Raw genomic sequence first — 18,284 nt, 5'->3', positions numbered from 1 at the left:
AAATTGTGCATGTTCTAATAAAGTGGGGATGATGATGATGAAAACAGGTGTTTATATTTTTGGAAATGTGTCTTTGTCTTAATGTTTGAAGGCTGCATTTGCAATGCTCTGCATTGTGTATTTATTTGCTCTGTTGCTCATTCTCAATCTCTGAAATACTGTAAAAGAAGACATTGTTCACACATTAGGCTTTACATCTACACATGCAGGGTTTGAGCCTCTGTGTTTGATGTTTTCCCCAGGGAGCATTGCTCAATGACCAACAAGAGCAGGAGAAGAAGTCGAAGTTCTCCGAGTCAAAGCTAATTATTTACTTACTCTGCAGCAAATCATGCGATTAATTACGATAAAAAAATGTAATAGCCATTATTTATAGTGGAATCTTGGAAGTGTGTATATCTACTTCCAGAAATGATCAGACAAAAACAATCTTGTAGGGTTAAACATTGCTTTCATTTACCTTTATAATCCACTGTGGTCACCAATATGTGCTTTATAAAAATAATGACTTCCAACATACTTTTGGCCAAGTCTGTGTGTGACCGTCTTGAATGAACAGAATTATTCAGGCAGGGGAAGGAGGAGTGTTGAGGCTGTTTGGCTAAGTTAACGATGCACCAACAAGCCTTTCCCAAAGCAAACATTCTCACGTGTCACGGCAGAAAAACACTGTTATTACCACAGCCAAAGCCTGCAGGTAACTGCCGCCAACGTCTTCCTTTGTGTCCGGCAGAATGTTTGACTTGGTGCTCCTGTAATCCCACATAAGCAGGGAGGTTTCCTTTCGGATATAGATGGTTTACCAGCAGCTGCCAGGTTCAGCAGGGAAATGACATGTTGGTCAGACATCAGATTATCTGCTGCACCGAGCCTTTAGAGGAATGTGATGGAGAAATGGAGCTCTGAGGAGGCCTGCTGGGTTCTTTAGATTCATATTGAGTGTTATTTGTCATGTTGGACTGGGTTGTGTGTGTGTGTGTGTGTGTGTGTGTGTGTGTTCTCTCCCCCTTCTCGATGCTTTGGTTTCCTCCCAACCAAACCAAAGATATGCAGGTTAAATGAGCTGGAAACTCCTAAATGAGTGAGAATGTGAGTATGAATTAGTTTCTCTCTCATCCAGTCAATGTTGGGATAGACACCAGTGTGGGTTTATGCAGACTCTGGCTCCACCTAGTGGTCAAGGCTTCACTGTACACTGTGGGTCAGGGGTCAAGTTTAGTGTGAAATGTCAAGTTAGGGAGCCGTCTGCTACTGTGCTTTACAAACCGTGGAGCCCTCAGTGAGGTGTGAGAGGAAATGTCTGAGTGTAATCAAAACAAATTAATTATCTTAAGATTTATGTGTTAAATGGCCCAGAGCTTCTCACACACACACACACACACACACACACACACACACACACACACACACACACACACACACACACACACACACACACACACACACACACACACACACACACACACACACACACACACACACACACACACACACACACATTCAAATCTAAAGTCATGACAACCACGGCTGTACAATAAACATATATTTACAATATATTATTGTACAGAATACAGTTGGCTGAAAAACATTTACAAAGCAGACTTTAAATATTCTAATTTCCATTCCAGCGACAGTTGGACAGGAAAAATGTCCCTTTTTATACCGAAGCAAATTTCTTTTTTCTTTTTTTTTTTACAAAGATCCCAAATTAGCATTCACAGGCATTCCTGCTTGAGTTACAACACATGCTTGTTAATCCAAAACACAACAGCAGAGTCCAATCCAATACAAAGTTCATGTCAGTTTTAGAGGAACAAGAAAACCAAAGGACCGGAAACAAATAAATTAAAAAACGAGCTCTTCAATTCTGTACAAGGCTTCTTAGAATATCAATGTACAAAACATCACTTTTAAAAAAACCTCTGTAGCTTAAACTGCTGTTACAAATACATTTTTCTTTAAGCAATTTTGGTCATTAGCGTACATTAAGTGAACACTAATGCACACGGTCACTTCTGTTTCTGAGGCCCAGTGGACATTAAACTGTGAGGATGATGTGAATGAAGTCAGTGATTAGTGTTGGTGAGATGTCTCTACTTCACACACACACACACTACGGGATTCCCTTTCCTCTAAACGCAGACAATTCCTGTCTCTCCATTTGTCTTTGCACTCCACACACCCTTTACTCTCTGTTACATCCTTACACTCCTGCCTTTTCCACAGCTTTCCCCTCTTATTCCCCCCCATGGTGGCTCAGAGTGAGACATCTGCGGTTCTGTTGCTCCGGTTCCCTTGATTCTGTGTTTGTATGATGGAGTATCGGGGGCCGAAGGATTTGGGAGAATAAAGTCGGGAATATTTTGACGAAAAAAAACAAAAAAACAACAGGGAGGAGCTTCAGCGATGGCTTCTCAAATTTGGTGTTGACGGACAAATCAAACGCCCCCAAATCAGCTTTGAATCATCTCCCATAACATTCAGACTTTATTCTCTAAAAATAACCCCTCCCCCCCTCATTGGTGGCCCTAATATTCTGTGTGAGGTACAGTTGGAGCTCTGTGTGGCGGCTGTCTCGGTCGACTTTGCTTAACCCTACACACACACACACACACACACACCACAGACAGTCCGACTTTGTGCCGTTCGGCCCCGAGCACCTCAGGTGAACATACTGATGATTGTAATGCGTACAGGCGTTATAATGGCACTTTGAACTCTGTGGTCTATACTGATTTTTCTTTTTTGGTTACATCTCAAATAAAGGGGCGATTCCAGGTGTTGTTTCCTTCTCTTTTGCAGGGGCTGGTGGTGAAGTCCACTGACCCCTGACCCCTCCTGAAGCAGCCCGTTTGTTGTGCAGCCCTTTTCCTCCCTCGGCGCTGAGCTGGGAGACGGTGGTCCGTGGAGCGATCAGAGGCCGATCGGATCAATCAAAGTCCCGACAAAGGAAAGTGTACTAAAAATGTTTTCTGGTCATATTTAATTTGGAGAGTCTAATCGCTGACACGCAAATTGCAGTTAAAGTTACCGTGTGAGTAACTGGTGAGGAGATTCAGTACCTGGAATAGCACAAGTAGCTTATTTTGTCACTTGATAGCTGAGCATCAACACTGGACTCTCAAAATTAGGTGTCGCCTCTTTTTAAAATCGCCTTCTTCTCCCTCTAGTGGTCAGCGAGGCAGCCTGCGGTGCTTCAGCTCGCTCTCTGGTGGCGGCGCGTGTGACCTCGCCCGACCTCACCTCACGTGCCTTTGCCCAAGTGCCGCTGGATGTGGTGCGGCCCGGACACGGACGGCGCAGCGCCGTTCTCCCTGTCCGACTTCTGACACGGCAGATCTTTCTGGCAGGGCTCCATGGTGATGGCCACGCCCACGCCGCTTCGCCCCGACATCATGTGCGTCACCTCTGACCACGTGTCCCTCTCGGGGTCGTAACACTCCACGCTGTCCAGGAACGTGTTCCCGTCGTAACCGCCTGTAAAGACACGGTGTTTCTCCGTCACTACGGTTCTCCTCATGGTCACAGAAGCAAACTTCTTGGCCTTTGAATCTCCATAGTGTCGCTTTAATCCCAGCTATAGTAAATATGAAACTAAAAGTAAAAGTTGATAGCTGCTACTTCAGATGGGTGTGACTTTTGATAGATGATAGATTACCAGTGAGTCATTGGTGTGTATGGTGTGTTGTTTTGGCTCAAAGGAGATCCTGGTTTCTCTCTCTCACTCACTCTCTCTCTCTCTCTCCCAGGAATGTGTTCTGGTGTGTGTGCTGTGCTGCCACTCACCCAGCACGTAGATGCGTCCGTGCAGCGCGGTGACGCCCAGAGCGCTGCGCCGGTGCCTCATGGAGGCGGCAAAGCTCCAGGTGTCCGTCTCCACGTCGTATCGCTCCACCGTGTTGAGCTGATCCGTGCCGTCGTAGCCGCCCATCACAAAGATCTCATTCCCCAGAGAACACACACCTGCAGGGAGAAGGAAGGGGGGCAAGGTTTGTAGAAATCAGGAACATCCAACTGTTCTCAAAGTGTTTCTCCTTTGGCCACAGCAGCCGACTGAACACACAACCTGAATTTATGAGTTTATGAAAATGATTTGAATGAACAGTTTTGACATTTGTGTATTTGTTATTTGATGTGAGGAACTGAACGCGTCTGGATCTTTGGTGAATCTTTCTTCCTTCCTCACCAGCTCCGGAGCGGACCGTGTTCATGCCGGCCATGGTCTTCCACTCGTCTCTCTCGGGGTTGTAGGACTCACAGGAGCTCAGCCTGTTGGCCCCGTCGAACCCTCCGACGGCGTACAGCAGCCGGTTGATGACGGCCACGCCCACGCCGATGCGCCGCGTCAGCATGGGGGCCACCAGCTGCCACTGGTCCCTCTCTGGATCGTACCTGCGGCACAAACACATGCAGTCACGCTTCCTGAAGACTCCCTCTTGGCATTGGATCAGGTTACTCACTTCTTCCTTCTACAGTCAGGTGAGTATGAGACGCATCTGATGACTCAACTGACCAGCTGTGAATGATTCACAAACTATTTGCATAACAGCAGTGAATGACAGCCAGTTGGACAAGTTCAGCATCTCTCTCTCTCTCTCTCTCTCTCTCTCTCCCCCTCTCCCTCTCGCCTCTTGTATTATCCATTAACATTTATGGGCTCCCTGCTCAGCCCGACGATGAAGATGTAGCTGAATAAACGGAACAAGTACTTTAACAACACTGACACACAGATCATCTGGGTGATTATGGTTCTATTTTTAGCTTTCAACTCCTGTGTTGTTAAATTTAACAACAACAATACATTTCCCTTCCTCCATGAAGCCGTCGGTCAGCTCAAACAATATAACAGGCAGGGGAATGATTGACAGGTAGAGGGAATAGCGTGCGTCTCTAATAGTGTGGCAATTCTTTGGTCATCGTTCACTGCAGCACACACAAAGACACACACACACACACGCTGCGTTCACTTACCTCTCCACACTGTTGTGATGGATGCACCCATGCGATCCGCCCACTGCGTAGATCATGCAGTCGATGACGCCCACTCCGATGCGGTTCCTCGGCACGCTCATGGGTGCGCACGGCAGCCAGCAGTTGTTCATAGGGTTGTAGCAGTCTAACGAGTTGGAGTCCATGTTGCCGTCGGGCGCGTTGTTCCTCCCGCCGACGGCGTAGAAGAGCCCGCTGATCACGCAAGCCGCCAGGCCGCTGCGGGGGACCTGCAGGTCGGCCAGCCTCAGCCAGGACCCCATGCAGGGGTTGTACGCCTCCAGGTAGCTGAGGGACTGACGGAAATACCCCCCCGCCGTGTAGATGAGCTGAGGCACCTTGGGAGTTCGGCAAGCGTTGAGTTTGGTGGGCTTGTGGAGGGTGAGGTCCTGGAAGATCTGGGCAAGGTAATCTTTACACTGGGGGTCCAAATCCAGAGACTGGAGCTGGGCCTGCAGGAAGTTGGGGGTGAGCGAGTGGCAGCGGACGGCCTGCAGTAAGGCCTGAACGTACGGCCGCCGGTTCTCCCGGTCAGAGCGCACCCACGCCACGCACGCCTGGAAGACCTCCGACTCGCAGCGCACGTTGAGCTCGTCGCGGCCGATGAGCGTCACCAGCTGGCAGTGAGACAGGTTGAAAAACTCTTCCTGGGTTGCCACCTGGGACCAGGGGGGGAGGGGTTAACAGAAAACATTCAGAAAAGTCTGAGAGACTGAAGGAGGTTTCAGGGGAACATAGATTGAGAATATCTATGATCACAAGGGAACTGAAATCATCTTAACATGACAACAGAGTAAACAGAAAGGCTTCATCCATTTATGTGACTTTGTGAATGAGAGCAGCGAGCCTCACTACGGCGCTGCAGAGTATCGACTTCTCACGCCGCTCGTACTTGACAGTCGCGGGCCGTCAGCTTTCAGGCACGACGCGGAAAAAACCGCGACTAAAGAGACGGAAATGAAAAACCAGCCGACCGAAAACTACTATGGAACGAGTCAAAGCGTTTCCTCTGAGCGTGACAGCGACTCACACAACGACTAAAAATAGGCGCGCACGCTTTCTGTCTCTCTCCTCTCGCGAGCTCCAGGTTTGTCTAGATTTCGTGCGGTCGGCGTTGGCCGGATGAACAGACGCTCCAGTCGCTGGGCTCAAACCTGCCGTGAACCTCTGAATGTCATTAACCTGAATTCAATGGCGGCTCATTTGTCTCATCAAATAACAATCGCCTGGCTGGAGGAAGCCGCTCTCACTTTCACGTGGAACCTGGACGCCATCCAGCCTGCGTCTTTCAATACCGCCTTAAGCAAAATCGCCGAGTACATAATTGATACCCTGGGACCGGCTCTCCGCCTCACCTGGCTGAAGTTCAGGTAGATGTACTCCCGGGCCTTCTGATGGAGCTCCGTGCAGCCAATCTGCTCGGCGAAGTTGGCGATGCCGATGGCGTTGCTGGGGTCGAGCTGCTGCACCAGGAAGTCGCAGCAGGCCTTGACCACGCTGTCTATCTGGTACATGACGGCGCCGTTCATCACGTGGATCACGCACTTCTCCCCCACTGAGATGCTTGCCGTGTAGGCGAACTCGATCAGCCTGTCCATCACCTGGGAGTAGGAGAGGGAAGAGGAGGCGGATGAAGAAACGCACAATGCTGGAGTGAGAACACGCTTACACTTCTGTTTCTAAGGTCAAACTGGGCTGAGCAAAGTCTGAGGAAACGTTTATGACAGGGGGGAGAACATGTGGACAAAACATTCTATCATCACCAAACCTGCAAGTCTCTACACTGAGACAGGAAACCCGTGGTTACACAGTGAGAACAGGCTAAAGGAAACGGGTTTGAAGGTTTAAACCCAGGACGTTTGTGCTGCAAGGCCAGAGAGCAACGGTCACCAAGAGCCTCCATGTGAAAACCAAACTGTCCCCAGAGCACAGAGAGCGACTCTGCTCATTGATTCAGGGCGGAGAAATATCAGTTTCAAACACACAACTGCCAAAACGTAACACCACCTTAACTTAGTGCAGAGGACCTCTCAAAGTCATCAACTGTTCCGCCCAAACTCGATCACTGACGTCGTTTGAGTTGAAGCACTTTGACGCATTTATTACAAAGACCACAATAACAGCTTCACTTATCGTCTTGGTTCCAAAACACAACCGTGTTACGCTAGACTGGCCCCAGAACTGAACTTAGACGTTTACCTAGAGAAGCTCTTGCTGGGTCCATTCTACAGACTATGGATCTACTTCTACTACTACTAATCTTTTCAGACTGTGTGTGCAGGAGGAACACTCACCTTGGGGTGGATCCCCTCAATGGGCACCAGCTCCATGCCGCACTCCCTCAGGCCGTTAGTGAACATGGCCCTGAAGACGGGCGAGGAGGACGCCAGCACCACCTTGTGGGCCACGAAGTCCACCGCCTCCAGGTCTTGGTAGCGCACGCGCAGGGTCACGTCGCACAGCTGCCGCTCCAGCCGCAGCTCGTTCATGATGGCGAAGGCGGCCGCCGTGTGGCTCTCGAGCGTGTAGCTGAAGACGCGGTGGCCGTTGCGCGTGGACGGTGTCACCAGCGCTTTGCATTCTGTCAGGGACTCTGTCATTTCCTACCCTCTTCTTCTTCTTCCTCCTCCTCCGCCTCGTCTTGTTACTCACGAGCGGCTGCTGTGGTTATGGGGCATCGTGGCTCCACTGGTGGTCATGGGTAAAACAAGGGGCCGGATCTGATCGACAAGAATGGAGGGGAGTTTGGCAGAAGACTTCAGGATCTTCTGGGCGCCTAAAGGTTTAAAGTTGAAGAACGATTCCTGCGATTGATCCTTCTCAGTTCGGTGTGAGTCCATCCATAGTGATCGCTAAAACGCTAGCTGCCAGTCATGGCTGTTTCCACGGTTACATGCTTCGCTTCCAACGCAGTCTTACGTCACGGCTTCATCTGGCTCGGGCCGAGCGTTTGCGGAACGACAATCAAAGGGATCTGTTTTAGTTCTACACAAGTGTCTCTTTTCAAACGCACAGAAAAGCCTCTTTGTGATTTCTGCTTCTCGTCTAGCTGTTCATCATTTTCAGCTTCCTGTCTCCAACACTCAGCGCGATCGGCCCCCGTCAATACACACAAATCTCTGCAAATGTCACCAAACCAAAGGAAACGGAGCTTCAGATGTGAGCATTTCGACTTCAACCACAATGAAACACCAGTCGGGTCAGTTTGGCATTGCGATTCTGTTTCTCCAATGCCAAAAAAGAAGAAGTCAGGGCCCTGATTTATTTCTACATTTTAACACGGGCGATAATTAAAGTTCCTGTTTTAGAAGGCCGAGCAGATAGTGCAGACGAGGCTCGGTCAAGTGTGTAGGGATGGTAAAAACACACAGGCTCAGGCAGAGAAGGAGGGGCGGCGTGCCAGCAGTGTCATAGGCGAAGGTTTGGGCCCTCAGGAATGAGACGGTGTCGGTGACTCGGCCTCCCTCCACGTTACGCTGCTATGCAATCCCTCTGGGACGGGTTTACTAGAAGATGTTGGCTCAGCTGACAACTGCAAAGAGTGAGAGAGAGTGAGAGAGATTACATTTACACACACACACACACGGCAGCACCTGTTAAACTCTCAGAGTGTGCACACACACTGTATCTAAAACACGCAGACAAGCACATTTCCTCGCCGTTGTGCAAGAAGCAGCTCGGCGAGGGAAACTCAACTTCTAGTGCAAAACTTTCACTTCGCGGCCTGGGTGTGTCTGGGGAGATGATACAACCTCACACACACACACACGGCAGCCGCAAGGGCCACGAGGGAACTCGAGCGGAGCGTGTAAGGGATAGCGAGGGAGCGAGGTCGCCATTGACTGAAGACTGGGTGACTTAAATTAGGCCTGAATGTAGCCAGCCAGCGTGACTTGAGTTGTGTCCTGTGACCAATCTGGCGAGGGGCTGAAATGGAAACGGTGTGTGTGTGTACTGTTCAGTCACAAAAACTGTACACACACAAGTGATAATTCCTGCCAAAATCCAGCCCAGGCCTCTCGTTGTTCCGGGAGCGAGCGAGACGAGTCGGAGTTACTCGGCAACAGTGTTCTCAGGGTTACATAAGGCAGTAATCATTAGCTTCAGATAACAGGGCCGTGTTTTATGACCCCTGCTGCCTGTCGCTCTGTCGGGTTATCATGTCCTCAGCTTTAATCACTTCAGATGACGTGAAACCAAACAGGTGACCGTCACAGAGTCTGACATTTACACATCACCAGCTGCGGGCCGTCTGGTTCCTGTTTTGCTCAACTCGCTCTCCCAGGACCCCCCCTACCACCTCCCCTCTTTTAACCCCATTACTTCACACGGCGTTTATTGGCGTTTAAGAGCCCCGCGGCGTTTGATGGCTCAATCGTTGTATTGTACATTTCCACTACTGTTACAGCTTTGTTCTATTTATTCGTCGTCTACTTCCTACTACTTCCTCTTGGCTCCTGCCGTACACCTGACTGTTGGGGGAGAGGAGATCACGCTGAGTTACATCACCTGCTTATCTTCTCTGAGAGGGAACTGTCGCTATGCGGCCCAGCCAAACCATTTGAGACATTGTATGCAATATTGATCCGTACAAAATAAATCCTGCTTGAATACTTCCTGCCATGAGTAATCACAGCTACAGGGACAGTGAGTGACTATTCAGACCAAAGACCGTTTGAAGTGTTCACATACTGTATTTACTATGGCAACGTGTGTCTAAGGTCTTTCCCCAAGGAACCACAAACAAATAGACGTTTGTTATTGGATGTGATTTAACCTCCTGGAGAGTAAAGTCGTTATCTTTAACTGAGTTTGGTGTCTGCAGACAGACAGAAGTACAGATGTGACATACAGACTCTCAGGTACACAGTTATAAAGTGATCATACAAGAGGCTACAATCAGATGTCATTTTCTAGGTTCGATTGTTGTTGTTGTTGTTGTTGTTGTTGTCTCATTTGTTAATGCATCTCAAACAATCCCCATTTAAATCCAGAGATCAAAACTCTTCCACTGTGTGTGGTTTAGTCTTGAATGACAGCCACAGTCTGAACAAACCAACGTACAGTATCTTCTACCGCGCTGTCACACTATTTCGCAATAGTTACAGACGGAACAGATGAAACTACTCTGTGTTATCGATGACATCACAGGGCAGTTTGGGACGAGGCGAGCCAGGATTGCTCAATAACTCAAATCTTTAAAACTTCACGATGATTTCAAGCGGTTTGGCGGAATAGATATTTTTTTGCACGCAGTATAATGTCGTTGTTATTGAAGACGGGGCGACACGAATCCGCGTATTTAACGAGTCTGATAGACATTTGGCACCGAGCTTTAATCTGTGACTCATCCTCCTCCTCCTCAACTCTGCGAGCAACAAACGGCGGAACCAAAGAGAACCAGGGCTCCCACACACACACAAACACGCACACACACACACGGATTTACGCGCAATCTAACCGACAACCAACTCGCACAAAGGACACTCGGAGTATTTCTGCGATTGTTTAGATGAAAACAACCCCGAAGCAGAGCAAAGCGGCAACGCGGCGAAGTTAGCCGAGCGCCGCTGGAAAACGACGCCGATTCAAGTGTGTGATTTACGGGTTCACACGAACTCAAATCGAACAAGTGCGGATGTCAGAAATAACAAGTTAAACGTCTCGGACTCGGAGCTGACAGCCCAACAGCCAAACAGCCTCCTAATAATAGACAGAAGCGGAGCAGCTTTGAGCCGCACAGATGCTAACAAAGCCCGGAGCTGAACGGAAGCCAGTCCGGCAGACACGGTCGCGTTTCAGCTCGTTTAAATCGATTTCGACGTGTTAAATATGTAATAACAGAAACTCACGTAGTGTAGTTGATTCCTCGCTTACCGAGCAGTGCGCCACATAGGGAGGAGGAGGAGGGAGGAGGAGGAGGAAGAGGAGGAGGAGGAGGGGGCAAAGCTGGAACTCACCATGACTAAGCATTGTGCCGTCCTCCCTTTGCCTTCACAATAAGAGCCCGCCCACGCTACGCCCGTTGACGCGCAGAGGCGAGAGACGCGCTCGGCTTTTATTGCGAAGAGACGCTTCAGAGCAAAGGGAAAAGCGAGGCCAGTTCCTTGGCGAGGTGCCAACGGGCTGTAGCTTCAACGTCAATCAAACGTGTTCCCAAATAACAGCAATACTGACAACAGGATCGATATGACTGACGGGAACACCGCGGCTGTGTCGTAATAAGATGATAACAGTGTTGCACAAATGTTACGCGAAATAAGCCAGAGTTTTCAAGTGTCTGAGAAAATCTAAAGCAAGGAAGTAAAATGATCTAATAACGTAACAAGGTTGACAAAAGTTGAAATCCTGATAATAAATCGCGAAATATACATATTCTTAAACTATCCACCATGTTAAAAAGCACACAGTCATTGATTATCCCCCTCTCTATTCTTAAATACATAATGCTTCCTCTCACCTTATTTTCCAAATGTCCCACAGCCAGCTTTACACACTCATGTCTGCAAGTTGCACCTTGTCTCGCACTGATACACACCACGGTCCCCACCAGGCACAGAGCAGAACGACTCGGGTCATCAAAACGTTTCTTCACCTTTTCTGCTTGGTCATTATGACACAGTTAAGATTGCAAAATATGTGTACTTTTCCGTTACACCAGTCTGTTCAGCTGACTGGGAGAGTGTGTTTGCTCCATTCACCTGCTGACAGACCAGTAACTCCCCACCCCCTCCCCTAAAAAAAATATGTAATTCAGGTCAATTCAGAATACTGTATACGTGCATTTTAATTATGACCACTAGATGGCGCCAAAAGCCAACAGTGAGATTGCAAAGATGGACACTTAAAAACTTGAAAAGCCCATACCTTGGACAAGGAAGGAGCTAGAGAGCTAAAATTACAGACACAGCATCCAGGCTGCAAAGGCATCAATTTGAGTGAATTTGGGGCAAATTGGGGAATATTGTCAAAATTCAGAAAGAGTTGACCCCACGGTCATCGTTTTGTAAAACTAGAGAAAACTTGAAAAGCCCATATCTTGGACATGGAAGGAGTGAGAGAGCTGACATTTCAGACACAGCATCCAGGCTACAATGGCATCAATTGGTGTAAATTTGGGGCAAATCTGAGAATATTGAAAAAATCCTGAAAAAGTTGATCGTCATCGTTTTGTAAAACTAGTGAAAACTTGAAATGCCCATATCATGGACATGGAAGGAGATAGAGAGCTACAATTTCAGACACAGCATCAAGGCTGTGATGGCATCAATTTGTGTGAATTTGGGGCAAATTGGGGAATATTGACAAAATTCGGAATTGGATTCAATCACATCATCTAGATGTGGTTCTGTTGAATTCATATATTGGTAAATCTGATTTTTGAAAGAGCCAGTGCCTCCCCAGCCACAAATCTCACCGCGTACCTCACTGCACGTCATTGAATATTTAGAATTGAATGCACAATAACAGGAAAGCTATGTTTATACATGGCACTAGGCCCAGTTTGATAAAAAACACAATTTTATACAATAAATGTATTAAGTAGGGGGTCCCTGCTGCATCGCTCAGTCAGTTTGGGGGTCCTTGGCCTGAAAAACGTTCAAGACCCCTAATTTAAATAATTTCCTGAAGTAATAATTCTTTATTTATGTGTTAGCTTTATGTTGATGCATATTTTGGTTTCATGGCTTTTTAAATTCATCAACATCAGTTTCTAAATCCTTTTTCTACCAAGTTTATATTCAACTTTGAATTGAACTTTGCGTTTGCCAAATGATGTGTTTTGGGTTCAATAAAATGAGAACTTGCTTTTGTCTAACATTACTATCATTTTGCGAACTTCTTGCTTTTTTATTGTACTTTTTTCTCAAAGGCATCTAAAACAATATCACTCCTGCTTATTGGCATATTAACTGCCAACATCCTGTGGTTTCCATGACAATACACTCAAATTTTGTTATAGATGGTTTGCCACCATAAAAATTCTAATTAAGTTTATAACGTTTATCTAAGGTTATATGTAAATTCCTTTACTGAATAGATATTCAATTATTATTACCGTTGCATGAGACAGACATGGAGGCTCCACAGAACAAGCCAGAGACAGAGAGAGAAGGAGAGAAGGAGCTTATGGAGGAGAGGGCAAGATCACAACAGAGGAAGGTCACCTTAGCCCTCCACAGCCCAGAGAGAGTTCTCCGGCTGCAAGGCAGGAACATGATGTCATCCAAGATTGACACTATGCTGAAAGATGAGGCCGCAAAGAAGAAGAAGTCAAGGATTAAGTTTCCTCGGCATGTCTCAAGAAGGACAGGGAGAAAACCGAGGCGAAGCTGTCAGAGGAAATGGACAAGGAGGTGGAGATGGAGGAGAGGATTAAGACGGAGATGAAGGTGGGGCAGCAGAAGGAGGACCGTAAACCAGTTCATGCTGAGTCCCTCAGGGCTTATGAAACTGAACAGTCATAGTCACAAGACATCATATAAATATGATGAGTCTTACATAAATGTTAGCTTGTAATGAGCAAATACTTCCATTCCAGATCCAGGGGGACTAGGTGAGGTTACCTGTGAGTCATCACTACTGACCCTACTAAATCTGTGACTTTAAAGCTGTTTGTATGCCGCTTCAAGGATCAGTTGAATCATCCTTATAAAGACTATACTTCCATGGAATGAATCACGCATACATGATGATTACTACTCTGGGTTTTCCCAGAGCCACATGTTTCCCTGGCAGCAGTGAAGCTGTTCCCCCGGCGATCAGAACAGATGCCTTCCTGCCTCTCCCCGTCTACTTGGTTGGATGATTTGAGGAGTTCAGGAAGGAAGACGGTTAAAAGAATTCTCTCCCCTGTTCACCTCTGTCAGCACGCAAGCACTGCTGGATACAGCAACATCTGGACAGACGCCTGCAAATGCCATCAGAACTCGTCCCAGTCTCATGTGGTGTGTTACCGTAGATAAAAATGTCTATGGGTCACAGAGGGTTAAATAAAAAGTGAAACAACTCTATATTACATACCTGTGCTTTGTCAGTCTGCCTGCTTGCCTGAACATTACCTTTGGCTTCACGTGTAACCAGAAGTGATCTTACATTATATCACTAACTTGGCTGCTGCGTATGTGTGTGTGCTTTGTTTACACAAAGTAAAAATGATTGTCTATTCCTGTCAGCCTTCAGTTTAGATTCAGAGGCTTTGTTAATGTTTGAGGGATTTGAAAGAGGTCATCAAAGGACATCAGGGTTGCATCTGTGGCTTAGTAAGCAATTCAAGGCTTTTGCTTGCATGCTTGTGATACATGGTGTAGAAAATGTTTAGAGTGAGCGTTAGAGTCGTAACATCGATGTGTTAAATTTCGAATTTAAACAGAGAATTTGAGGCCTTTTCCCAAAAATATTGCTGCAAATGTTGATGCGGATCTGATGGAGTTACAGTGACTGTTACGGAGTCAGGACAGTCTATATCTCCACAGAAACAATCTGTTTCTAACACAATTCCAGCGGTAGTATGTGGATCCAAAGACGAAATAAGGCAGGAAACGGCTTTAGATTTAGGAGACGTCGTTCATTTGTGGAATATTCTTCAGACGGTTTGGAATATTCTGCTCATAGAGGGAAGATTCTTTGCTGTATAAGCAACAAACTTGACATCATTGTTGTTCTGCATGTGTCATCCTCTCCGTTTAACCCACGACCAGCTTGGACAGCAGATCAGAGGGAGACGATGACTGCAGGTTAGTGGAGAAGAGGAGGAAGACAAATTTACAGGTCAGGGTCCAAGTAGAAAAGGTGCACTGGAGCGAGCAGAGCGCCGTCCTGTGTTATGTAGGCCAATGCCATTGCCAGATGTGAGTGAAGGGGGCTGACTTCCTGTGGCTCTCTCTACCATTTCCTTCACACACACACACACGCACACACACACACACACACACACACACACACACACACACACACACACACACACACACACACACACAGCTTCAAAAACCACAAAAGGGCAATGCACACATTCACGCACAAAAGGAGCTGAAAAGCGATTCAAGACAGCATTTTATTGCTTTTATGAAAGGAGTGGTGAAGTATGCTGTCATTTTCTTACAAAATAGGTATAATTTACAATACAGATGATACAAAAGTCTTCAGAGATACAAAAGTACAAAGTTTACAGTACAAAACATTCGGCAAAGTTCACACAGATGGCACAGGAAAACATTCATATGAAACAGCTGCTGTCAAACTCATTTCTTTGGAAGCAAAACATCATAATTGCACTGTGGTGAGTTTGCCCCTGATTTCATGATTTATAAGATTTTGCTCACAAGTGCAGGAACGTTCCCGTCCAGCTAATTAATTGCAAAACATAAATCATGATGAAGTCATGCAACTGCAGGCAATTTGGATACAACAACCAGCGGCAACACGGCAAGGAAAGTGTTTACAGCTGCTAATGTACTAAACTGTCTTTGTTCTGGTTTTCACAGCGACAGTGACATTTGATAGAATCACACATCAGTCACATGAACCCATTTTAATCCTCCTAAACACACTCCACAAATTCTGCACGGAGCGAAACTCTTGTCATCGTCTCTCTCTGTCGTGTTATCGTCTCTCTCTCCTTGTGATCGTTCCAACTGATTTAATCTTACATTGATCATAACAAGCCCGGGCACATCTGGGGCCTTCACGAGCCAGCGATCAACCCTGGATGCCTACGGACACGTCACCAGTCTACCTGTTGTGAATGTTTGGATTTACACCTGATTCAGTCTTTAAGGTCCTGACGCTATTATAGAGTCACGGGGAAAGGTTCAGTCCGGTCGTCATGTTAGTGTGTTCCGTTCAAATGAGTTCAGCCAGAGTTTTACTTCTGCAAATATGGAAGCTGCTTGTTCACATCGGAGCCTCTTCCTCCTCCTGGCATTTTCTTTTGTAATCATCCATCACAATGACGCTCTTTATTCTGGTTATATTGCTGTTACTCCACACCGCTCTGTACTTGTTTAAACAAGATTTGTGTAAACAAGATGCTCCTATAACCTGTAGCTCCACTGGATTCAGTTACCCTCCGATTGTGAGAAAATCAGAACGACTTCCTTTCTACAACAGGTGTGCCAGACACGTATTGCCCCCCCATTTAGTGGGAAACTCATCAACACACACACACGACTCCATCATGCAGTCAGGTTGGGCCCTCAGGACTTGAATAGTTTTGGGTAGAGAGCCTTAATGGGGGATGGGGTGGTGATGACGTTCCCAGAGGAGATGGTGGTCTCCAGGCCTCCCTCCAGCTTCTGGGAGGCCACCTCTGTCTTGCTGAAGCTGCACTCCAGGAACGGCATCCCCAGTTTCTTCACCTGGCCGTCTCTGGTCATCAGACAGGGCCGACACAGCAGCCTGAGGATGGCTCTCCTCATGTCCTTGCTGGTCAGAGTGTAGATGATGGGGTTGAGCAGTGAGTTGATCATGGCCACACCCAGGAAGTAATCGGCCTTGTAGAGGAGGCGGCAGCCGCGTGTGGGGCAGAAAAAATCCAGGAGGAGGAGAAGGAAGAGGGGCAGCCAGCATGCGATGAAGACGCCCAGCACGATGGTGACCGTCTTGAGGAGGGCGATGTACTTCTGGGACTTCCTGGCTAAGCCCTTCCGCAGGCTTCCCGACAGACCCAGCCTCTGCCGCTGTGTGTTGGCGCGGACAATGCCGAAAACCCGGACATAAAGAACCACGATGGCCAGAAGCACGGCGCTGAACACAGACACACAGCAGAGGATGTAGCTCTTGGCATAAAGCGGCAGCACGGTGGAGCATTGGTCCAGTCTGTGCATGCAGTTCCATCCCAGGATGGGTAAGACACCCAGAAACCCCGCCAGGGCCCAGCTCGCACCGATCAGCGCCAGCATCCGGCCCCGCTTCGCCCCGTGGTATGGCCTCATGGTAACCATAGTGACGTGGCGTTCAATGGCGATTGCTAACAGACTAATAACTGAGGCAGCCAGAGTGATGAAGACCCCTCCCTCCCTAAGGAACCACAGCAACGGCGTCAGAGTCATAGTATTGGGTCCAGACATGATGATGTTGGCCATGTAAGCAACCCCGGCCAGCAGGTCGGACAGGGTCAGGTTTCCCAGCAGGTAATACATGGGCAGGTGGAACTTCTTGTTCCGCCAAATGGCAAGGAGAACTACAGCGTTCTCCAGGACGATGAGGAGGCAGACCACCAGGAAGGTGATGCTCTCGGGTTTGAGCCCGTCCTTGTATCTGTCTCCCTCAAGTTTGCCCGTGTAGTTGTAGTGCTGCATGATGACAGAGTTGTCCTGGTACTCCCAGAAGAACTGCAAGCAGCCGTGGGAGGAAGGAGCCGGGGAGGAGGTGAACGTGGGAGCGCTGGGGAAAGAAGTGGAAGGCTCCATGCTTGGTGTCACTTCAGTTAAATTCATCTTGAAGTCGGCGGCTATAAAGTCCTTTTTAGTACCATATCCTCGAGCAGTTAGGCGGTGAAGTATTCATCCAAATGCCGAAGAGGACGCAGGATTACACGAAGCTAATCCAACAGAGTCACTGGATGTTTCCCTTTTTCACCAGAGGATGGCGCTGTTGAGCTCTGCTTGTCTTTGTGAGACTGTCCAGACCCTGCAGAGAGACACAGAGAGATTGATGACACTGAGTTTTACATCTTCGAAATCTTTAAATGAGCCTTTCTCAGATTTGTTTTTGATCTCTTGCACTTTCAAAGAGACTAGAACACATCATCATGAGAGTTTACAGACATGACAGTGATCCATAGGTTTCATAACTGCGTCTGGATCAACTGTGGGGAGAAGAGACGCTCCCCAGAAAAGCCAACGGGTAATAATTACACGAAGAGTCAAGCTGAACAAACGACTGCAAGCGTTGACGTCTCACCCTCGCCGGGCCGAGAAGTGGAACGCAAACGGACCGAATAGCGTCTGAGATTTGATTATATGAAGTTTAAACAAACAGCAATGACCTCATGGTGTCTTTTCAAACAGAGTCATCATTGCGAGTGTGAGGGCCTGAAGGAGCGAGGAGACATTTTTTAATGTCAAACAAAGATTTAGTCTCTGCGATTGTGTTTAAAGTGGATGTCAGTCAAATGAACGTCGTTGGACAGGAGCCATCACAACATGTGTGCTTAATGTGGCACACATGTAGCCCGTTCCACTGTTACAGTATAGATTAGGTGTGTTTGAAGTGCCTCACACACATGCAAATGCGCCTCAAACACCCTCCTTCCAAACACACACATGCAGAATAATCGCAAGTGTTATTTGTGT

At 47.5% G+C, this 18,284-nt stretch overlaps 2 protein-coding genes across 3 annotated transcripts in view; both read right to left on the bottom strand.

The window, feature by feature from the left end:
* Positions 1-1,525: 1,525 nt before the first annotated feature.
* On the bottom strand, positions 1,526-11,651 carry keap1b (kelch-like ECH-associated protein 1b). Of its 2 annotated transcripts, none has more exons than XM_076170262.1 (7): positions 11,450-11,651; positions 7,284-8,521; positions 6,345-6,590; positions 4,972-5,648; positions 4,187-4,392; positions 3,787-3,963; positions 1,526-3,477 (listed from the first exon to the last, which is right to left on the bottom strand). In XM_076170262.1, the coding sequence occupies exons 2-7, from the start codon at positions 7,587-7,589 to the stop codon at positions 3,245-3,247; spliced, it is 1,845 nt and encodes a 614-aa protein (XP_076026377.1). In that variant the 5' UTR covers positions 7,590-8,521; positions 11,450-11,651; the 3' UTR covers positions 1,526-3,244. The 2 variants fall into 2 exon arrangements, with proteins under 2 accessions (XP_076026377.1, XP_076026376.1); XM_076170261.1 differs by lacking the exon at positions 11,450-11,651 and adding an exon at positions 10,842-10,945.
* A 3,378-nt stretch (positions 11,652-15,029) lies between these two features.
* Positions 15,030-18,284, bottom strand: part of s1pr5b (sphingosine-1-phosphate receptor 5b) — a 4,092-nt gene continuing 837 nt past the window's right edge. The window contains exon 2 of the mRNA XM_076170227.1: positions 15,030-17,619. Within this exon, the coding sequence (XP_076026342.1) occupies positions 16,185-17,426 (1,242 nt within the window). The 5' untranslated portion in view covers positions 17,427-17,619 and the 3' untranslated portion in view covers positions 15,030-16,184. The remainder of the gene's footprint in view (positions 17,620-18,284) is intronic.

This window comes from Genypterus blacodes, unplaced genomic scaffold (assembly GCF_046128005.1).
Source record: "Genypterus blacodes isolate CSIRO-AG114 ecotype Tasmania unplaced genomic scaffold, CSIRO-AGI_Gbla_v1 ptg000216l_1, whole genome shotgun sequence".
Classification (NCBI taxonomy): Eukaryota; Metazoa; Chordata; class Actinopteri; order Ophidiiformes; family Ophidiidae; genus Genypterus; species Genypterus blacodes.
Note: the sequence above shows the minus strand (reverse complement) of the source record. Positions and strands in the feature narration are given on the sequence as shown.

Excerpts from the sequence above, each read along its gene's own strand:
- keap1b (XM_076170262.1), bottom strand. The coding sequence starts at position 7,589 with ATGACAGAGTCCCTGACAGAATGCAAAGCGCTGGTGACACCGTCCACG. Across the intron at positions 4,393-4,971 it reads CATCACAACAGTGTGGAGAG|GTACGATCCAGAGAGGGACC; the intron begins GTAAGTGAACGC and ends TTTGTGCCGCAG. Across the intron at positions 3,964-4,186 it reads CACGGTCCGCTCCGGAGCTG|GTGTGTGTTCTCTGGGGAAT; the intron begins GTGAGGAAGGAA and ends TTCTCCCTGCAG.